A 23,878-nucleotide genomic window follows, 5' to 3' on the forward strand; every position below is an offset into this window, starting at 1 on the left:
AAGACATTTCCATCATAAATAAAAACGCGCAATTCACACAGCAAAAGAATCTCGAAATAAAAAATTCTTCCTCTGGCAAAAAAAACTAAACACAAAAATCTTTCGAAAAAAAACAGTTTTACAAAAATAAACTGTTAACACGACGAAGCATCGTGACTGCATAATGCTATTATGTTCTATCAGTACACAAACAACATACATTCACCTTCCTCACCCTGCGCCCACTCACAAACACTGCACATCGCTGCGACAACAAACTGCCCCGGCTCGTCTGGAGTTGACACATTAAAGAAACGGCCGACATTTTAATCCACGCAAAACAAACGCGCTGTCGAGTTATACGGCCCTTGATGAGATGCCCGAAGCGCGCGACCGCTTTGTGTGCCGTGTTTTAATGCGTCCAAATCACCCTAATTAACGACGCATCAAAGTGCCATCCCTCAATATATTATTCCCGCATTGCCTTCCGACCTGGCACACCGACTTAGTGGCCGTCCCGACTGAGTCAATCTCTCGAAACCGCCCGACGTTATCGTATCGCGACGCAAAAAAAGCCTCCGCTTCTTCGTGCGCAGTTAAGATGACGTCATGCACGTTTTTGGGGGGTCGGCAAGAAAACTTCTCCCCCCCTCAGTGTTATTGACCGTATGCGGGACAATAGTCGATCGTAAGTGTTTCGAATTTTGTTGAAAGATCAATTCGGGACAAACCCTTGATTTGCTGACGTGGCCTTTTCTCTTCCCCCAAAAAACATCCGCAAGCCAACTTTGTGACATTTTGGTGCAACGAATAAACGTGAACACCGACCTTCAGATTGCGAAGTGCGGCTATAAATGGGAAGGCCTAAGCTTATTTTGGATCAAAACATAGACGTTCTGTTTCGTAAAACCTCAAGTGAAGCACTTCGTCTGCTTTGCCTTAAACCGTAAAAACCCAAAACGCAAAATCTCACAAACGAAGAATCAAACCACTCCTTAGCATTCAGTCGTATAAGCAGTAAAAGCACAATTCCCTTTTCACGACGTTTGCCTACCTTTACCCCCCTTAATCCAGCTAAAAAATACCCAGTAACTGTCCACAGGCCCTGTGTCGGACGTTTATGTTCGTCCAAGAAACGATGCGTTGGCGTCCATACAACAAAATGTCAACCATGATACGACCAGGGCACGGTGGCCTCATAAGAAAGTTACAACATTGCTGAGGAGCTACTGAATTTCATTATCCACTAACTGTTTGTCCTTCAATCAAAAGCCCACCCAACATGAATAGGCTTTCATGGTTCTACGTGTACGGATACTTAGTCGTCCGCCCATAATAAAACGCATTCTTCTGAGGCTTTCTATTGACGTCTGCAGACGTCTGTGAAGCATATAAATTAATACGACACGAACAAGTCCTTTCCAAATATAACGAAAACTCCTTTTTAACAAGCGTCGTTTCCTTAAACAAGGAACCGTGATTTACCGCCTTGCTGGACGCTGTCGAGCGACAAACTATTTTTTTCACAGACACAGACATAATCTCATTACATTAGATCTCGTCTCAAAAGTGAATCAATTAATACGGTTTCTTGTATTCATTCACGAACAATTCTTATATTCACGGATTCTTGTTTAAAATAGGAATCATTCAACAGGGAAGAAACTTTATAACTCAATTTAATTCCAAAACGTTGCCATTTAATCTTATTCACTTATTCGCAGTTTTATAAAAAAAACACACCTTTTGTTTCCCCGTTAAAATACTTTTTCCAACAGAAACACGCTTTATTCTACTGTTTTAGACCGACTGTACACGACCAAAATCTAAATAAACTGCCGTTCGATCGCCAAGAAAGTGCTAATTTTTTTTCCATACTTGTCCACGCACAGCGGACCCCTCTACTTTCTGGCGCTAATGCGTCAATGTTTGTCCGGCTAATGGTAATGTTTACGTAAGGCACACGCGCCCACCCCCAAGTCAACAAAAAACCCTGCCTATGAATAGATGAACCTGCTGTGTTGAAATGTGGCACATGGGTGGTGATTTCGTTGGTTCCGCACAAAACAGGAAAACTCACTCCGTTGCGAAGTTTTCTACACTGCAGAAAGGGTTTCATCGGGCGACGAAATGTATTCTTTCATTAAATCGCGGACAATATAAAAGAAACAAAATGTATTTTTTTACAACACTATGAATATGAATACATTCTCGCGAATAACTTACAATAAGAACTTGCCGATTTTCTTACTTTAAAGTGGAATTACACTGATCAGAAATAACTTTGTCGCAGTGCATTTGCTTTAATCCCGGCCTATTGTTCCTTGTGACGCGTTGGGCGATACTTTCTATGGCCAGAAACACACTTTCTTGTGCCTACAACATAAAAGCGGTGCCAACGCACCTGTGCCAAGCCAAGGTCAGCTTTAATAAGCGTTTCTATGCCAACCCCCAACCCGCACAATGCACGCAATGTTGTGACAAGGGGTAGCAATAGAGACCGCGGGATCATAAACCTTTCATTGAGAGAGCGACTCAATTTTCTCCTGGCAGAAAACCTGTATAGGATATTTGTATAAGCTGAGGTTTATGATTGTTTTCATTGCCGCCGCTTGGGTGTTCAACGACGTTGATAAGATTTACTGTATTTTTTAGGTGACCAGCATGCGTTTAAGCGCAAGTTTTCTGCACAATTCCACTTTTTCTCTCTCGTCTAATTGCGTCAGATAGCAAAATACATGCTGAAAACGGAAACAACAAAAAAAATCCAAGTGAGGAAAAAAATCGAATAATCTTAGTTTGTAAAAAAATATCCAAACGTGACCCCGGCTGAACTCCAAAACAAAACGATCGAGTCCTCTTCGCAAATCCTTGAACAAAAAAACAACGCAAAACAGCAAACTGGCGCGTGATACCCGTAACACATGGAACCCCTTCTTCACCTGTCAGGGGCTTTGGGGGGGCGTGCGTATTGCAGGGTCGTTTCGGTCACTTGCGTGAGAATAGTCCGAAACGACTGGGGTACACGTCTCGCTGTGATTGGAAGCTGTTTGTTTTCCAACACTGGGCCATCTCTCATTTGGGGTCGCTTTATGGTAAGGACATGCGCACACACACTGCCAGCCACCTTTGTTCCCACTACAGAATCCCTACCGCCACGCTGGAATTTAATAAACGAGTTACACGGCGACCCCCAATACGAGATCGATCAATGTCGCAAAAATATCAAAGACCCCAAGGAGCGCGCTACCGTTCCGCCGGATTCCGACCCTGATCACACGGCAAAACTTTGTGGGTTTATTCTGTTTTGTGGCCGTTTCCTTACTTTATTTCCCCAATATCTGGGGGCGAGGCAACCTGGGCGTTCTTCGTTCATTGAGACGACAGCACAGGGGGGGGGCCTTGACCCGAACTCGCGTCTATGTTTCCGCCTGAACAATTATCGTCTGACGCTGTTGTTTTTGTCCCCCTCATGCATGTTTCCAAAGCTTTCGTGTGCGGAAAACCAGTGATTTACCGACAAAGGATTTTAAATTCCAGTCAATGTTGTTTCCAGACATCTAACTTTTGTAAGTTAGTGCAGTGCAAAGTATCACATTTCACAAATAATAACAATAAATACAACACAGCGAATTTTTGCTTTATTGCGTGTTTTTAGACAGATTTGTAATGTAGTATGCTGACCATATTACATGAATCTAGCGTCAGATCCAAACGTACCAAGATTTTAAACCAGTTTATCCAAATATTATTCCAGAAACTACAATATGGAACGACATACACTGACAAAGAACTGACTACGAGTTTTCTGTGTTGCCAAGTTCATGACCACGAACTTTGCAATTACACGCCTGTCTGACTCCGCAGGCGCCTATGCGAAAAGTTGCCTCAACGGATCGGTCTCAGTATTATCAACTGATTACCGCATTACAAGTAGATTAAGCTGAAACAAAAACGTTGCCCAGCGTACAGCTCACCTCCAGCGGCAATGCGAAGCCACCAAATCCCGCCCGTCGACCGCCTAACGGTGGAACAATTAAAAAAACGCCCGGCTTTGATGCCAGATTCCTCTCCGTGTTGTGGCGATTGAAACGCGCCGTCGCCATCCGTTAGCGACCACTGAATACCGGGGCGTTTATTAATTGCCCGCCGTCGACGTCGTCCATCTATCGCGCGCTGTGTACAGAACGTGTTGCGATTGCGGACAGTGGCCAGCGTTGAAGTCGGTATTTGCCCAGCCGTGAAAGACATCTCGGCAGGGGAAATGCGTTCGCCCGACTCACTTTTCCTTTCGAGCACTGATTTCGCCGATTCGCGCATGCCTCAAACTCAACTGCACAACGCGAGACGCCCGAGACTTGAGACGACTCAAGTAGGTCATTAACACAAAACAAATGCGACTCTTGTTCTTTGTGATTCCACTTAGTCTAAAGGTAACCTCAACAAATAACATCGCGCTGTATACACATCCGTTTAACGCGTAACCCTACACTCTATACACCTTCCGAACGAGCAATTCACTGCAAGGAATTTTTATCCATTATACATGAGGTGCACTGTGCGATTCAGGCGGCTTATGCTCAAATGCGATTTGACGCGAATGCTTGCCTTTACTAATTAGCCTGCGGCGAGCAACAGAGGCTCAAGGCCGCCTGATATCGCAGCACAAAACAAGTGTTAAGAGAACACGCTGTCTCACCCGGCAGTAAAATGGGAAGATTAGATTCGAACCGCGCGACGAAAAAGCTTCGAATTTACGCGAAAAGACATGCATATATATTTCCCATCACCTACCCTCAAGCGCCAATGGCGGGCGACGAACTGCGCGGCAAGAGGCTCAGTTTACACACAAATCGATACCCAGGCTCATATCTTTCATACACAGGTGCGTTGTTCGCGCATATCTTTTCCTATCTGCCGTCGGCCCAGATGCTGCCTTTCCAAATGGCTGCCTTCAAGACCGCAGGCTTTTTTCCTCAACGAAAATATGCACCCTCCCTCTTCCAGCGCCGTACCAACATACAGCGCATTACTCATGAGAATTTACCACGAGCAGGGTTATCGTAGCCTTTCGCGCCTCTCAACCGCGGTTATTTCAGGCGCTTGACCCCAACTACTCACCACCGATCAACGCTGTCAGTCACCTGACTGAATTTACGCACATGCACGCGACTTGTCGTGTTGCGGTCAACATCGACACGCACCCCGGCATCGGGTTCGTAATTTGACCGTCGTGATGACACCAAATCGCGGCCGAATGTGTTGTTGGTTCACCGGGACGGCAATCACCCGCTTCACGATCGTGTCTTTAACAGTCAAAGGTTCGTGCAAAACTATGCATAACGATGGCGAGCAAAGATAAGAATCTTGAACAAGCCAAGATCAATGGTCCGAGTCGCCGTACGGTTGAAGTTATCTTCTGGCATCGACGAAAAACGTCGAGCTTGTTAATAAAAGTTTGAATGGCCATGGGTGGCTTCGGGGCCTCGTATTGACTTTTTACATTGCCTTGGCGCAGACGTGACAGGCAAGTTAATATTTCACAGGCCAAGAATAAAAAACTCGACGAATCCGCCGCTCGTTCGTCACCACCTTTCCTTGAATCTTTGCCGGTAAGGGACGAAACAAAGCTTTACCCCAGCTGTGTTATTTACATTGGTATGCGATTCCGCACTACCACCCGCCAGTAGAAGCTTCCCACTAGACGACTTTCAATAAATACTGTAATGAGTTTTGGTATTTTTGGACACTGGTCATGCTTTTTTCCTGATTATATCACGTTCTATGGCGAGTTTTGATTTAACTAGTTTGGCACAAAACAATTAAGCTTGCCGTTCTCGCTTTGCAACATACTTCAGCAAACAGCGCTCGTTGAATGTTTAGGCAGATGTTTTACATGCGATTGGCGAAAATACGGTTATATATCATACGATATTACGCATAAAGTTTAGACCCGTACCTCTGCCCCTTTCATCTCATGGCTGTTGATACTTCCCAGCGTCCCTGCCCTTGCTGTTAATCCAAACCACAACACCTCCGATCAAAATGTCTGTTCAACTGGAAACGAGGGGTACTTACTCGTCTCCCATCCAACCCATTCCACAATCCCGTCACCAGGTTTATTGAAACACTCAAACCTCTCTGTGAAAGACGCAAGCTCTCCAAACACCTCGGATCGTCGCAAGTGCCACCAACCGAAGCAAGTAGTTACTATAGGGCGTTAATTTCAAAGCACCCTCTGTCACCTCGCGTACCCTTCTCTCGCCGCCGTGCGCCTTATGGTGTAAGCCGCTTTCCCGAACACTTAATTCATAGGCACCCCCGCAGCGGGCCCTTGGAATACGAAGAATGAGACAGAGGCGAGCGGACGGCTTGTTAAAAACACACCAACGACAAATCCCTTTTTCCTTAATACGCATAGCGTCCGCTGGCAACGCAGCGGGCCCCTTGTCAGATGCACTTTCTCTTCTTAGTCACCAGCACAACTGTCTCCGCCACACCAGCACCAAACAGGTTAAAGAACGATTATTGCCCGTTTTTGTGTGCATTGGCCCCTGCCCGCAAAGTCGATTCTATAACCTCCCGCTATGCGCCGACACCCGCCAAGGAATTACGCACTGTATGGATCACATGCACGCACTTGTCGAAAGGGGGCAGTTGGAACCTGCAACGCATCGAACCCCGGTAAGCGGGCAACTGTGGATTAATTTTAACAAGCACAACTGGCCATTTGTAAACCCAGCGGCAAACCTTTGATCTCATGCCTGGGTTTGGTAAATCCACACGCCCGTTCGCGCTGTGTCAGAGGCACGCGAGACAGCGGGCTATAAATCAGCCCAAAACGCGGTTTACCCACGGGTGCAAGACCGCGCCAGGAACCGCTATGTCGCGCCCTAAAGCGACGATGACAAACGACCAAAAACAACAGGAACAAGTGAAAATTTTGCCCCCTTTCACATCTTCATTTCCCCGGGGATTGCGGATAGCGCGTTGATTGGTCACAAAAAATGTGCAAAGCCCAGTGGACAAATCTAATATTGCCTAAAATGGGTAATCTCGTTAATGCGCAGTTGGAAATTGTCTCAACGCGGGCAAAACACAATTATTCCGCCCAAGCCTCCATAACCCTTGTAACCTTATTGTCATTTTGATTGAGGTAATTGCATTGCGGTTTGATGGCATCAAATTTTGTGCCTGAACAAACAGCGATTACGAAGTATTCAGGAATAATTTACAACCTGTTTGTTTCACTGGAATTGCAGCTGGATAAAGTCGGCACTGATGCATTGTATCGAGGGTTTGCTTGCAAATCAACTGGTTCCGTTTTCGTGCGGTCTTAAACGTGAAGAAAGATGTTGCAAATTATTCGTTACACATCATAAGCGCTGATTACACAGGCGCAAAATTAGCGGAAAATTTCCGGAAAGTTGCCAACACAAATACGCAACTTTTGGAACATGTTACCATGGATCATGGCACAATTCAAGGACGCACAAATACATATAAATACCTGGGTTTTAATTGTTTCAAACCCAACGCTTACGAACCACGTGTTGCATATTCGCAACCGAGTCAACTTGTAGTCCTGTGGCACCCCTTGCCAATTACAAATAAACAGCAAACATTTTTCTCTAACCGTTGGAGTAAATATCATTTGTGTTTGAAATCGCACGTATATATAACCTCCGATGACGTCACCTTCTAGTTTTTCGTGCAAACTCCTTCATTTAATTCAGAGTATTTTTAAGTGTGTCCTTCAAATTACAGCAGGTGTTTCAAATTTACTTCAAACACAACACACGTTCGATCGTCAGCACGATCTAATAAACAACCGGATGTACACCACAGCAACAGTACTCGAAACTTTCAGGGATTCTATCAAGTTCCAAGGAAAAATAATTTCGGCAATTTCAGTAAGCTTTTTATTAAAACACGTGGATCGCTATCCCTGGTATTTTTCAATTTTTTGCCATCATTTTTCGATTCATCGCAATGTAATAAAGTCCTCCGGAATCACAGCGGTCTCGAAAAAATGGCGCCAACACTCTTGTTGATGAAGGAAACAGCGGAAAAATTACATCAGGTTCTGTGTGCGATCATCCGTGACGAAGATTGCTTCCATTAAAACCTTGTGCTCGACATTGAGGCGACGAGACGTCTTTCAAACTCCGGAAACTGCGCATCTCCATCAACGCTCCTTTCGGGAGCAATGATTTCATATATTTTGCAGGTACGATATATGAAGGAACAGCGGCGGTATAGCCTCGGTGTCGAGTGATGCAACTCGACTTCGGGGAACTCAGAAGGCGCGACTACGGCCGGAGTTCGCGTGACATGGTTCCCGGATGCGAGATAAATGCACGCGCCAGCCGGGGTCCCAGTCGCCCCCGAATGCGAAACAAAATTAGGTACATCCTGTACTTTGAGCGCAGCCGCGTGGGCCTCTTTGATAGGCAGTGAGCGTTGCGAAACAGGAAAGCGATGCCAACGATCGTCGCCGGCCGCAAAAACGTGTGTGTAAATCACGATATTGGAATGGCGGACATTCTTCAAGTTCCGCGACCATGTCCTGGTCGTGATTTCTTTGGTTGTGGTAAATCGTTTGGGAAAGCACCGGTCGGTGTTGCACCGAGTTGAAGGTTAACCCTGTCACGAATTCTTGTCTTATGTTTCTCGTCTAACGAAGATAGACCCGTTAACCGAAAGCACGATACGAAACTTTGCCGAAACGCTTCAGTACGAATTTATAAAAACTCTCTGAGCGCATTATAATTTTAGAGTGACGTTTTGCAACTAGCAACCTGACCTTTTGGCGTAATAACTTAATACGTTTACTTGTGTTGAGTATTATTTGCCTCCTTGGCATTTAAATATACCCGCCACAGTTTCAACTTGTCCACACACAAAGAACGCCGCAAGACACTAAAACAAACAAATTCCGACCCCGAACTGGGAGATGCCGACGAAACTTAGGGGTGGTGACAAACATGCGACACGCCGACCGTTTCCGGACGGCCCCGAAACAACGCGTTGACCGCATTCTGGGGCTTGCCGTGAATTCGATGTTGACGTAGCGAAACAAAACGTGATTTGCCAAATAGGTTCGGTACATAGAGACGGTAGACTGGGTTTTTAGAGGAAAGGAAGGAGTCATGCAGTGTCCTGTCCGAAGACGGAAAGAATTACAATTGTTCACGCACGAATTACAAGCAAGGCTTCTGACTTAATACTGGCAACTCACATAAACACATAATTGCCAATGTTTGATTTCATGGAACTATCCGTTTGTAAGGTGGTGAATATGTGAGTTAACCGCGCTCTTCTGTGTTGATCCAGGAGCATGTTAATTAAAGGCGTAAAATCGATGCTTGCCAACATGACCTTTGGACTTTGTCACGTTCTTTTCCCCCATCGTGCTCTCGTCACTTGTTCTTAACCTTCACAAATCCGCCGAATGTCCACGTCACGCTTTTAACGAACCCCAGTTTGTTGCACAAAGTAAGCAAAAAGAAAGTTTAAACAACAACAAAAGTAAGCGTGAGACACAAAGTAAAAAACCAAGTAACTGAAGTAAATAGCAGTGTACACATGACCCTCGAGGAAATTTGACCTTGAAATCCCCGCCACATTCAGTGTGGTCATCTACCTCTCGAACGCAGCAATGTCACAGAAACGTTGAGAACAAACGCGAAATATCGGTCAAAATATCTTAGTCTTACCACACCTCAACATATAATCCTATTCTCTGAATATTACGACATGAAAGTATCTAAAATCGTTCGCTGAACTGTTTAGGTCCAAAAGGTCTTTATCGGAATATGGTTGGTCGATGTTTTTGATCAACTTGGGTGTAAGAAGAAAGGGTTTGCGGTAAAACACAGCGCGCTCAAAGCCCACGATACAACCGGCACTTTTCAACATTACCAGGTTCACAGAACAAATAGACGCAAAGTTGCCAACGGAAATGGGATTGAAAAACCTTCACTTTGAGGTTGACAAGCGTTAAAAAACTCGCGGAAATTGAGGATTACCTGTTAAACAAGAGGAATGTTTTCGAAATCGCACTTTTACCAAACCATGTAGTTAAGTGCCAACGGCAATCGTTTTTTTCTCATATTTAATTGTGAGGAAAGCGGACAGCCGCTGTGAAAAATGATTCTTAACTTTCTTTTTGCTTTGTGTTGCACAATTGTAATTTGGAAAATGTTTACTGTTCATTTATTGTGAAGAATCGCCAATACGACCACGAAATTGAGGTTTTGAAGTAACCGGAACGATCTCCTAAATTTCTCTAAATAATTCGTTCAAGAATGTTCAAAATAATCTTTGTGGCAACGAGAGCCGATCTTTTAAAATCCTCCTTTATGTTTTAAGGGAACACTTGCTCAAGTAACAGCCGGAAACGCAACAAATTCAGCATCTGTAGTTGTAGGGGAGGTTATAAATAGCGTTGAAGGACTCCCCCGGCATCCCATGCGCACCTGTGGTTAACTGGAGATCAATGGCATGTTGTTTTGCCTTGCGCCGTGCACCCAGCTCGTCAACAAACACTTATCGTCCATCTCCAAGCTTCCTGATCGCTATCATGTGCTACGGTTCATACACCAACTGACACGTCGCTCGCGAACGTTAACATCACCGTCTGTTCGCGGCAAACTACTGCAGTGTGGGTATTCCTGGCGTTTCCGTGAAATAAATGCAGACGGTATGCGGAGAAGTGCGGCTTGGGGGCAAACAAATCAAAGCCAATGATTGAAAGGCGAAATACCAAACAGGCAACGCTGCTTTAAATTAACAGAACCAAAACGTTCGCAGCACCCGCATTCGTCAACGCATGATTTATCATTTTTACCACAAGATGGAAAAAAGATAATCCCATGTGTTCTAAGCTTAACTTTGTACAGTTTATCGTGGCCGTAAAGTTGTTCCCCAAAAACTTTAGACGTTACGTTCACAAACTCTGCTTCAATGCACAAGAATAATTATAAGTCAGAGATTTTGTGCGTCCAAGCTTGGGTTCATATTTACTTGGGGAGAAACGATGTTTTTAAAACTGTTCAGACGGAGCGTGATTCACATCCAAATCCGCACACCTCGACTGTGTACATAACATGACCTGGACCATAGTAACATCCTAATTGATTTGCCCGGCGCCAATGGGATTTTGGGCGTCATGCCTTGGGCAAGTTGGTTCTGTACACGATATTGCAAACGCCATTATATCGAAGGTCAAACTTTGTTAAAAAGACGACGCGTGCGACCACCATATACTTATGTCATCCGTAGTGGATCGTTTTTTTTACCACAACCTCATGTTAAAAGCTTTTATATTGGAGGACATCAAGCGCAAATGCACGTAAAACAGTCTTTTAAAACAACGCATATGAACGTGGAAATGTAATTAGACGTATAAGTGCTTGCCTTCAGGTGATAGCCTGACATTAAGACCTGGCCCATAATCACACCTGGAAACACTTCCTGGGACTTGCAGCAATGCTGTACAAACCTCAAGAGCATTTACGCAAGCAAAAATAGCGAACACAACGTCAGCAGGTTGGGTCTTTGGTCGCGGTGGGTGTTGGCAGACGGCGGGGGGCCTCAAGGTCATACTCCCACGACCTCTGTCCCACGCGGAAGAAACAAGACGCGATTTTAATGAAGGAAAATCTAATTTCGCGTCGCCTTTGAATTATTGCGAGTGCATCTTTGCTTCGGTGCGCCAAAATGGTGCCTAGCTGCTGGCCAATCCCTTTTAGCCTCTTTGTGCATAAAGGCATCTCAGAAGTGTTAAGGCGATTTTCCCTTTCGACATGCGGATTTGCACCGGATTTTCGGCGTCTTTGGTTCAAGGAAAGACTAACGACCCGACTGGTCGGTTAATATTCATTGAAACAAGTTGTTCTTAATATGTGATGCCTCTTAACCACCCAGTACACACTGCTGTCTGGTTGTGAGAGAGAACTTTGGGGCGCGGTTTCGGTTTATTAAATCAGACAACGCAAACAATAAATTAATTCGCTCACATTTTATTCTGTATCGGGGCTCTTTATTCGACCAAAATTGTATGTTTCAAGGAAATCGGAACTGTTGTTTTTTGAAACCATTGCCTTTATATCTTCGCATTATGACCTCATATTTGTTCCTTTGTCACGACTGCAGGAAGAAATATTTGGGGCAAGCTGCGTGATTTTCCCACACTGGACTCAACATTAACCACTTCAAGGGTTCCGCGCTTTGACTTATGATTCTCCCGGCATGGTGCACTGCCACAAGAACTTTTAAGTCGCATTTTACGCTGGCCACTACTGAACGGTGAATGTATTCTGAATCTGTAAGCTCGTTAGTTGCACCGCGGGCAAATATTTAATGGCGCCATTCCAAATTTAAATTTTTCCCGCAAACTCCATTAACCTCACGAGGGACAAGAGTTTTTGATAAATTGCAACAGACAAGGCAACTATGGCCTTTTTTGGCCATTTTTCGTCTTCGGATTTAAGAGGATTAAGCTTTATACCTAAAGTTTCTGTGCTTTACCCACAAGAATGGTAACGAACACCAGCAACAAATATTGCGAAACTCTGCACTACTTCAACCATCCCCAAAGAGCATAGTTTTGGAAAAGAGCAATGTTTATGTTTTTAGCTGTATTTGAACTTGCGGGTAATTTACATGGCGCAATGCCGGCCACGCGCCTCTGATCTACAGAGTTGATTTGTATTACAACGCTTTGTTTGCAGCGAAATCCCTGTACATACAAACGCCCAACATCAAACACATTTGTCGGCTGCAGGCCAACCGGTAAGTCACCAGTATACACGAGCAGTTACCACAACAAACACGCCAGCCACGAACACCAAGAGAATGAGACCTCAAAAAGGTCCAACAGCCAAGTTAATCATGCTGTCAAGCCCCCCATCTGCACGTGTTGCGACTTCGCACTTTGTGGCATATCGACTGCGATCTCTTTGCACCTGTTCCGTTGCCCGAGATCTCGCGATAGGCGACGGACGACGGCTTAGCCGCCCTTACCAACCCCGTGGGCTTCTGGCAGCCGAAACATAACGCGGCAACCCTTCACCGCGAGAGATCGGGTGTCACAGTACTGGGGAATTCCCGAATCTGTCGCGTTAAACCTGAAAGCCGAATTTCAGGAATGAGCTTTGTGTTTCGGCTTAGCGAACATAATTAAAGAATCCTCATCAAACTTAAATTTTAGGCTTTGTTGTAAACAATTAGACAGGCGTGATAGATTCTGGGAATAACAAATTTCTTCACTAAGAAAAAAAAAACTTTTTCTACGACCTTCTAATGAAGCTAATCTTCAGTAGTTCTTTACACGAAAAACAGCATCACCAGTTTACAAGGAAACCAACTCCACTGTCACAACGTTTTCACGTTTAACGTTTTTTTTTAACCCACTGTATATCTGCATGTGTCAATGTTTAATACACAGCCATCGACGGTGTCTTGGCAACGTGTATTGTTGCTTCCATCCTGGTACCTATGACGCCAATACGGTCTTATCAGCCGATGTCACAATGGTTTAGTGTGTGTAAAAACCATTTCTCTGTGCGGAGAAAATCTCCCGTGGTTTTTGACTGATAAGCAACCACAAGGAGGTGATACAAGATGTTGTTTAAATTTAGTTTTTGTGTTGCATTGGCGATGTACCTTCAGCAAAGCAACTTGAGAAACTTTTACCACATTTCGTCCCAAGCACGTGTTGAAACGTCAAAACGTGTCGTACACAGTGACAAACAAGTACTGAAACGACCTGTATTTGGAAATTGTATGTTGTAGCTTCGCCAAACAGCGATGCAATGTTTATCCGATGGAGAGTTTCCCACGGCTGTTACAACCACTATACAATATAAACCGAATGTTGACGAGACAATTCTCAATTTACAGTTATTCATTCAAACAAACAAAGCAGAAAGACACATACAACATTGTCGCAGTGGTTAGAAAACTGACATGCTCCCATGTGTTTTTGACATAATATTACAGCAACGATAGACTACGAATTCGTACGTGCATGAAATTATACCACGAAAGGCTCCCGCAGTGAGTATATTTACATGAACGCCCGAGTCTAATTTGCACCATATACATGCACGCCAGCCGGCTGTTTACTCAACCCCACAAGCTAATATCTGACTTTTGTGTTTCTTCCGGCGTGGCCGACAACTCCTTGCCACCAAACGTCGTGCGCACCAAAACGTGACCATTTTCAGGCAGTCAAATTTTGCCAAGGCTTAGTTTAGACCGATATGATCTCCTCTTTATAGAAATCGGGACGTTCTATCGAGCAATTAATTTCCCGACCCTTTTGTGCGTAGTTTATTAATTAACAGTGGCAGGAAGCCGTCACGCACGACCAGCATTCAACCATGCGTGACATGGCCACGTGCAAAGCGATCGGAAATTGAGTAACGGTGATTGTGGCGTATTGACATTGCCGCGTTCCCATGTAAATCAAGCAGCTCACAGATGAAAGACTGTACGGTCGTAGACAAAGTGATCGGGACAATGTTTGACGACGTTACCATTTGCGTAGGTCGTGAGTTCAAACTCCATACAGCCCGCCTGGAAGTGCTGTTTGAATTTGACCAACTGCGCAAACACGACTTCAGATTTAGTCGTTTCTCGTGTCGTGTGGATTTGTCCAACGGTGGAAGAAATAAATGGCAAATGGATCTACCACGTTTTCAACACAATAAACTTAGCAATTCCGTTCTATTAATTCACCAAAAATTAGTTATTTATATACTGCGGTTGTATGCGCAAAGATCTTTTACCAAATACGTGATCAAACACATTTAGTTCAACTATGACGAGAAAATATCATGAAAGACTACAGGAATCAGCCTGCGCAGGTCTGTGACCGGCGGATCTGTCTATTTACGTATCAATGTTTTCAGGACACTCGGAAGGGAGTAATAGACGATCGCTGTCGGTGTATGGTCATTGGTTCAACCATTGTCAATACCACTCTTTCTACAAACTTGTAACTTTCACAAAACCCGAAGATAAAATGTTGACGCGATGTATTCTGTAACGATCTATGGCCACTTTTTCTGCCTTATTAGTTTCAACCTAGAGGATTCCATTTCGGTATGTTTACAACACGAGTCAAAAATAGGACGCAAATTTTTATCCGATACACATTTTTACATACGAGGTAAGAAATTGTGAGATTGCGACCTGAGTACTTTGCGGCATTGGATGTCGCGCACATCTGCCGTTACAGACGTACAGGTGATGATTATTACACTCCGCTGATTGGATTACTCTTATCCACTTGACGGTGGCGGTGATTGCATGTTTTGAGCGTTTGTACCAGCTATGGGTTGAGGTCTCGATGCCAATTTGAACTGCTACAGCAGTAAGTGGTTGGCAAAGCTGTATCCGCAATTCCAAAACATTAACAGTTGCCTTGTTGTTTGTTTCGATTTGCCTGGTGTTGAAATAGGCTTAAGTGAATCTGCTTGTTATCCTACCAATTTCTGGATCAAAGAAAATTGGTCACATTTCATATTGGCTCCAAGGTCCACGAATTCATGCTACCTCTTATAAGGGTAACAGCCTAATATAACAAAATGGCCGTCGTTTTTTTCAAATGCTTATGATGTAAGCGCAATAATGCATACTCAAATAAAAAATCATCTACATGTTTTAGGCAGGCTGTATTACACAACAAATATTTTACATCAAAAATCTGACGGCCATTATCCCATCAAAAGGTAAAGTGCTTGGAAAAAAACGTTAAGTAGATTGCTTCTCACTCGCAGATACCTAAACCTAATTAGGTTACCAGCGTCGGTTGGGTGCCCCCAAAATTCAACAGAACCCTTTTAGCAAAGGATTGTGATGTCAAGGAAGGGTCCACCAGGCGGCATTGGCACGTTGGCACTAATGCCTAAACCTACACTTTGCATTTTAAAGCGTAAGAGTCAAAACCCGGTATTTTGTACGTTGGGTGTCAGAAGTTTTCCAGGTGTTAGCGGCAATAATTGTTTACGGTGACAAACCTGAAAATCCATATATCTAGACTTCAAACTCTAACTGTGTTTAGTTATTGCAGATTATAACTTAATGATGGCCCATTTGCATCCATAAGACTGAGCAAATATATATTCTTGTTTGCACCGGCGTATACATAATGTCTGATCTATAGTTGTTTACAAATTGTTTTGCCTAACATGCGATATTTTCATACAAAATAAATATGTTTATACCAAAGTTTTAAACAAACAAACAAAACTAGATTGTCACCACAAAGTGGAAGTCTTTGCTCAGCAAAGTCGTCTGATAGTCACACCAGCTGCACTGATGAGACCTTTTAGGCCGAAACAGTGGCCATCTGTCTGCAGCTTACACAAAACTAGATTGTTTTAAATAGCATAAATTTGAAGGAAACGGGCATAAAAATAAATAGACTGCGAAAAAAGTAAGAAAAGATGAATAGCCTACAGCAATTTAACTTTCAATTAATTACGTTCTGTATCAAACAATTGTCGACTTTGCTACTTTGTTTCCCGTCATTAAAGCGCGTGGCATTTTTTATTAACACCGTGTAATGACATGCTGGCAAGGTGCTATAATGACTGGGTAATTTTAAGGGCGGTCGACCGAACTTTGGCCACATATACACTTCTGACCTGGTCACAGATCCAAACACCCGTTCAACTTAAACTGGCACTGTGAGTAAAGTGCACGTTACGCCAATTGGATAATTCTACCTTAACAAATTGCCGGCGGTGCGATTTGCGCGTAAACTCGCCGTCGCAAACGTAGATTTGCGAATAGTTGGGAAATAGCGCTTTAGTTTTGCCCGGCGGTAGGTAACAAGGAAACCTTTCCGCCACCTAAAAGCAACGATTTCTTGCTGCTGTTTACGTCGAAATACCTATTTTTTACAGGTGCGGTTGAAAAGGTTACAGCTGCAACCAAACGTCTCAAATTTATGCGTAAACCTTTCTGGCTTGGTATTTAACGAATATAAGAGTTAATTAAATATTTTATTTTAAATGCTATTATGGTATTTACGTGGCCTGGCCGTGCGTTCTTTGGGATAACTGTAGCAAATTGTTTAAAACGACAACAGTATATAAATTTTTAGTTGGTTTTGAAGCGGGGGCGAAAAAATAGAAACTTACAGAACGGGAAGAAATGGCAACGCGCGACCGGAACAAACACAAGCTTCTCCCAAGCTTTGTCGCAATAAAACGCGATAAAGCAGAAGTTAGTGCACCTGGACGATGTCAGCTGATGAATTATTCACATTAGGGTCGCAAATGTCTGATATTCAATCCCCGCTATCGCTTCAAAAATCGCCCCAAATTCGTGCGCCCTCCCGACAGAGGAAAACAAACCACCAGGATAGAGTGACAGCGATGTCGTCTCGCCAAATCGATCAGCAATTTAACGCAACTTGTGCGTGGAAGTTCCCACCTTTTCTCACATACTTGCGACCTCTGGGCCTCGAGCGTTCCAGCATTTTAGCTTTCTATTTTGAAGTGTTATGTTTAAACAAATGTTACGCAAAACAATACTATAACACCGAAGAAAAGCAGTTATTGGCATAACTAGGTCTGTTGTTGTGGAGTGATGGAAAAATTGTATTGAATTTGCAGAAGAAGCTGAGGTAATTCACTTTACCCTTGGTCATCACCAACCAAAAGACTGTAAGATTCATCTGCGTGCGACAACAAGACGATTTAATAACGCAAAATGTCAGTGGGACTAATCTGTACCTTACATACCGTGTGATCTGGTGCCCGGCCCAAGCTGCCATGATGATGCTCCTGGCACAGCCAAAATTTACGACAAGAATGGCGTGAGAGTAAGGTGTGCACGTGCCTTCGAACGTACAACACAGCAATTAAAAAACCCAAGTCAAATAAAGCCCACACAGTCGAGCACACAAATTAATCGACGCCGGAAAATATTGGGACAAGCTTTGTCGTGCTTGCGTGGGGCTGTACACCGCGGATGGTATGCACACTTGCAGCTGTGCAAAGCTTGGACCCCATCGTACACAAACCACCATACAAACACTTCGTTCGGTGTTCTACAATTAGAAATTAATGATCTACGGCCTTGGCCCTTCGCCCGAGAAAGATCGGCAAAGTTAACGACGTTGAAAGACAATACCAAGGGGCAGATGCGCGTTTTCCGTTCAAGGGTGGGAACAGCAACCGTTTAACGTTTGATCGACGCTTGCAACTATTCATTGAAATTCATCGCATTCTTGCGGATTTTGGTGGGGTGCGAAATTGCTGCCCGACCACTAAGAACTGGCACTTGACAAAGTGGACATTATCTACTCTGTCATTTGATTCCCATCGCACAGGAAGACTCATTAAGGACCACCGCAAGGGCCCCTCGGACCACCAATATTAGGTTTTCGCCAAAGTGGTTATTCGCACATAGTTTCGCCGCGACACAAACTACTCAAGCTAGCGTAAATGCGTGATATTAAGGCACACGCAAATAGAAATTTCGAGCTAAATTTCTGACTGGTGACTCACTTTATACACAGCAGGTGGTATATCTTCAGAACACGTTTCAACAGAGTTTAACTGACTTCACTGATTTTGCTTGACATTTCAATCTCAATCTCAATCAAATATATTATCAAACGTGCATATATATATGTATATATATAGTTTAAATACAAAACTGCAGTTACAAAAATCGTTCTTGATCACGAAATCATTTGTCAAAACTTTGCTTTCTACCAACGAAAAATTAATTGCATGCAGTATTTGGCAAATACCGCGAGCGCGCTCAAAAGAAAGCAACTACAAGTCGTATCTACCTACATTTTAATCCAAAGCGGAGTGAGGGCGGTATATTCTCTGCGACCGAGGACAAGCACGAAAAGTGCCTGTTGTTTGCCTTGCCCTAATAAACCTGTTTGCCTGTCGTTAATAGTAGGGCTAACACCTGGTGAACACTCGCCCTCGCCAACTAAGTCCACTCAAACTTGTTTGAAAATGGCTGTTTGCTAAAAGGATGCCCAAACAAGCTGCTTACCTGTTTCGCACGCTTCTTATGCCAGCACAACACACACAGTAAAACAGCTGCAAGGTACATTGGATTGTGACGTCATACACATGCGTTATTACAATATTTTTGGAATGAAATAATTGTTTGGGAGCCTAATTCGTGCTGGGAAGGCTACACCTTAGTTCACGTTCAGGGCAAGTGGCTTTTGTGCCTGGGTTGACGGTCATCTAAAAGCAACATATTTAACCTTTGCTGTATTCGGACAAAAGGTAATGTTGAATTGGTAAATCCGTCAACGCCAATTGGGTGCAACGTCATGCTCTATATTTCGACGCGCGCGTGGCCGCCTTCAAGAGGTTTTATTGTTCCGCTTTTCCAACATGAGGGATGATAAATTCCATCGATGATGAACTCGCTCTACCTGCGAAAACTTGTTTTTCATTTTCGACAAACAGCATTGCTATTTGTCGCCCACTTGCGACAAAAGCATTTTATTTAAATCACCAGCAAAAGTCGCCATCGAGTCGATATGCTCTTTCACAATGCCCTTTCCTCAGATTGTTTTTTTCATCACACCGGGATTCGAACTCAGATTATCCTGGCCACGGATCCAAATCAAGTTTATTTTCAATATATCTTCTGTATCGTAAGGAATAAACCCGTTGTTTTTCTGTACTAAAATATCAATAAGATGTTATGTAAGAAATGCTGACAAATGCGATGAGTCTAAAAAGTTTATTAAATCCTCAACACCGTGGCAATTATTGCGCAAAACTAGCTCCTCGTAACACATGTGATGTTATGGTTTTGCTTTTAATGATAGAGAAGCCATTCTTTACAGGTAGCATGTTTGTAAATTGTAACCTCAAACATTATTTGCATAAATTTAAAAAATACGTCATGAAAATGGCAAACTTACTTTGTTTTTATATTGAAACATAATCGTCAGAGAAATATATGATAAACCTTTTGAAATAAACCCAAAAGCAATTAACATTATGGTTGAATTGGTGGCAGAAATCTATATGATTAATTCCAAGGAGTGCGACATTATGTCGTCACAACCCGGCGTGGAACGCCCAATTGTTGCCTTTCGAATCACACCAATCTTTCGCACAATGCCGCTCCATTATGTACGTCACAATAGAGAGCAACATTAAAGAAGAGCTGTGGCATGCCCCGGCGAAGGTGCGCGCGCGCCGCTGGAATTTTCAAAACTCACACAGCCCACAATGAGAGGCGCGTAGTAACTTGAGCCCTGAGAACTTTTCCAGGGCTGTCATAACACAAGGTAACAATGGCATCTCGCTTACTTGGAGGCAGAGAAATCATCTCGGTCAACACGAGGCGCAAGCAGCCACGACGAGATATGCGGGATTAGTACAAATATGCATTTGGGAAGATGGCGCTTGATGTTTTATTTGCTTGCTTGCGTTGATGGAGTTCTAACTCTTGGTGATATTTGAAGCACATAGTTTGTTGTTGGTCAGCTGATTGAAACCTCACTCGAGTGATTGAGGAAAGATAGCTGCTGTACTCTTCTCGTTAAACTGACTACTGCAAAATCGTACAATGTAAAAAATCTGTACCCTTTTTCTCCATTTGTGAGCTTTGTAGGAATAAGAATAGGTTTGAGTAAAATCTTGGTTGAAGACTGCTAGTAAGTTTAAATCACGATTCCTATTGCAGTGCTTTGTTAGATAAACTAGGAAATATGTGCTTAAAATCGTTTGCAGTCAGAAAGCTATGAACTTGGAAAATGGGTTTGTTGGATCGTCTTCTTAGTTGGTTGCAGGTAAACTTCATACTTACCATATATATGTTCGCCTGATTCCCCATTGGGGCCTTATTTAAGCACATGGTAGTTTTGATGGTTAACAGTACGTTGAACAATCACTGAAGCTGACATGGATATTTACGCGAAACAACGTCGGTAAAGACGCGTATTAAATCTAGCAGTAAATGCGACGCTTTAAAGTCCAGGACTGTTATCGAAACTTGGCCTTCTTTTCGTCGTAAGCAAAGTACAGCGAGGTTTATAATCAGTCCCATCCACATTCCGAAAGTGTTTTAAACATCTGCGCAGAAACTAGAATAATTATAAGAGCACACTTTTTGGCCTGTGAAATTTTGTGTGCATTAACTCGGGGTGAGATATAATATTTTATTGGCAATTAACTTCAGAATTTCTTTATCCTGGTTGTATTGTTACGAATAAATCTTGCAGGCTCATGTACTATTCGAATCAAAATTTTCCGATTCACGGCCCAACTTTAGTGAAAACTCTATTTTTAATGCTCGTTTAGGGCAAACGGAAAGAAGCTCACATTTTATTCGTGGGATTGGACAACAGCGGCAAGTCAACGATCATCAACCAATTGAAACCGAAACGCGAACGTATCGACGATATCGTGCCAACAGTTGGTATCGGAGTGGAGAAGTTCAACCTGGGAAATCTCTCCCTGACGGCCTTCGATATGTCCGGACAGGTAACGTAGTGGCACAGAGTTTCTATCGTAATACATGTACCATGCAAATATATAATTTAAAGCCATGCGACAAGCCTATAAAAACGGAATACGGACAGAAAATAAATTTACCAATGTTAGTGTTAATTTTTTCCGTGTACGGTTCCCAAATGGGTGGACTTTGAAACATTGGCTTTGGTCGTAATTGTGCATGCGAGTCTTGTCAGTGTCGGTAATGCATATTTTATGACCCGTGGAGGCGTTTTTGGCACAAACGTTGTTTTCATAACACTCTCAAAAGTTCCTATTTAACACTTACTTTCAAACTATACGTGCGATTTCTGCATTTCCTCGCCGTAAATGTTTTTCACCGCATCATAACTTTATATTTCCCGGTTTTAAATTAATCAGAGTAAAGCGCTTGCTACGTTACGTCAGGGATCTGTGTATGAACTCCATGGGCCCAAAGCCATAATCGCAAAACAGAATCCAAATAGATGCTACGCACCAAATAAGATAATTTTCTTTGTCATGGCAACGAGGCATTGGCGAATATTTGCTTGTGTAACTAATACCATGCGTCAACTCCAAAGTGTGTGTTATAACTAGCAACCGTCATATTTTCGCTATGGGTTGTGTTGCCGACTTTTTGTTGTTTACAACTACTTACAAACGATATCTATATCACTCGCATGTTATATGTTTCACATGCAAATATTTTGGTGCATGACATTTGTTTAGATTTCTTTTGCCTTTGTCCAACGAAACTTAACCTAAAGGCTATGTTTATTCACAATATATCCCAAATACATCATATATATTCTAAGTACAACAGATCTATGTCTTCTGCTCACTAAAAACAGTCTTGACTCTATTGCTGATACAAGATCTAAGGTGCCACGTGGCAAGTTTAGAAGATAAATGTTTATAAGCTTCTATGTAGCATCCATTGCAAAATCGTTTAGTCGCCGCAAGATGAATTTAAACGTTCAGTTAATCACGTTTCACACTAAATCCTTAATTTGATTCGTATCGTAAATAACCCAATTAATTTGTGTACTCACACAATTTGTACACTTATTGCTCAAAACGCATGAGCGTAATTTTAACAATTTTATTAATATTTTGATTTACAGGGCCGGTACAGAAACCTGTGGGAACATTACTATGGCAATTGTGACGCCATAATATTCGTGTTGGACAGCACAGATAAACTTCGAATACCGGTTGCCAAAGAGGAACTAACGCAATTGTTGCGGCATAAGGAGGTAATCTGCAATAAACGGGATTTGCAACAGAACAAGTCAATATTCCTTTGAAACAGGGGTCCGCAAATGGGGGTCCCGACCCAATTTTGGTCGCTTTTTTTGCTCGTGAAATATGTAAATATAACGTTTTTGTCTAGTTTTCGATGTAAAACAGGCAGGTTCGCCAATGTCGAAAGTCTGTTTTTTTACTATTATCATTATGTTGTCACACACTGATATTCGATTGTTACGTCAAAGTTATTGAGTTTGCTCCAAGCAGAACTTATGGCAGTGAAACCGCTTGTTAAGCTCTCTTTTAGGTTATGTGGCATTGGGAACCATTTTGGGGGCCACGCTTAAAAGTATTTGCTGACCCAAGTTTTAAAATAGTGAAAGTTTTACTTTCCCGTATCCAGAAATAATAATTTTCATTTATGTCGAAATGTTACACCTGCTGTTTGTACCATTGGGTGCCAAACTAGAGGCCCGCGGGCCAAATCAGGCGCCTGAACAACATTTATGGTCGCAGTGGTACGAGTAAAACGTAATTCAACATGTCGATTGTATTAATATTTAGAAAGTTGTTTCGCCCATGTAAAATCTGGTTTTGTAAGCCCAAAATGAAATGACTTTTTATTAGTCGCTAATTTAAGTGTAACGGTCTTAAACTCCTACGTTTGTACATTCGCCAATAATTACGTAAATGTCGCTTAAAAAAATTGAAATAAAATAAGAAATAATTTATATGTGTGTGTATGCATGTTTTGCCCCATTTAATTTTAAAGGCAAAATTTCTAAATTTCTGTTTCTTTTCAGCTTCAGCGCAAACGAATGCTGCCCGTGTTGTTTTTCGCCAATAAGAGCGACCTCCGCGAGTCATTCTCAGCCGTAAAATGTGCTCAACTTCTTGAACTCGACAAAGGGGAGTGGATACGCGGGGGAAGCCCCATGTACGGCAAAGGACACATTAGCGACATCGGGCGGCCGTGGCATATTTGTTCAAGCAACGCACGCACGGGAGATGGACTGAACGAAGGAATTCAGTGGATTACAGATCAGATTTTAACTGCAAGGAATGGAAAATAGCGTACTGTTTTCCACTTTTTGTTTTTTCAATCATATCATGATTTTATTTGGCTGTGGTTTACATTTTTTTTGGCTTGAAAGGAA

At 42.9% G+C, this 23,878-nt stretch overlaps 1 protein-coding gene across 1 annotated transcript; it reads left to right on the forward strand.

Annotated features, from left to right (window-relative positions):
- Nucleotides 1-20,680: 20,680 nt before the first annotated feature.
- LOC145894521 (ADP-ribosylation factor-like protein 6) lies at nt 20,681-23,878 on the forward strand. Its single transcript, XM_082983138.1, has 4 exons — nt 20,681-20,788; nt 21,300-21,482; nt 22,598-22,729; nt 23,525-23,878. Exons 1-4 carry the CDS (start codon nt 20,753-20,755, stop codon nt 23,792-23,794), a joined length of 621 nt encoding a protein of 206 aa, XP_082839264.1. The 5' UTR covers nt 20,681-20,752; the 3' UTR covers nt 23,795-23,878.

Source organism: Ascidia mentula, chromosome 3 (genome assembly GCF_947561715.1).
Source record: "Ascidia mentula chromosome 3, kaAscMent1.1, whole genome shotgun sequence".
Lineage (NCBI taxonomy): Eukaryota > Metazoa > Chordata > Ascidiacea > Phlebobranchia > Ascidiidae > Ascidia > Ascidia mentula.

Bases quoted from the DNA above. Each gene is read 5' to 3' on its own strand.
- LOC145894521 (XM_082983138.1), top strand. From the start codon at position 20,753: ATGGGTTTGTTGGATCGTCTTCTTAGTTGGTTGCAG. The intron at 21,483-22,597 runs GTAACGTAGTGG...TTTGATTTACAG, and splicing joins CCTTCGATATGTCCGGACAG to GGCCGGTACAGAAACCTGTG. The intron at 22,730-23,524 runs GTAATCTGCAAT...GTTTCTTTTCAG, and splicing joins AATTGTTGCGGCATAAGGAG to CTTCAGCGCAAACGAATGCT.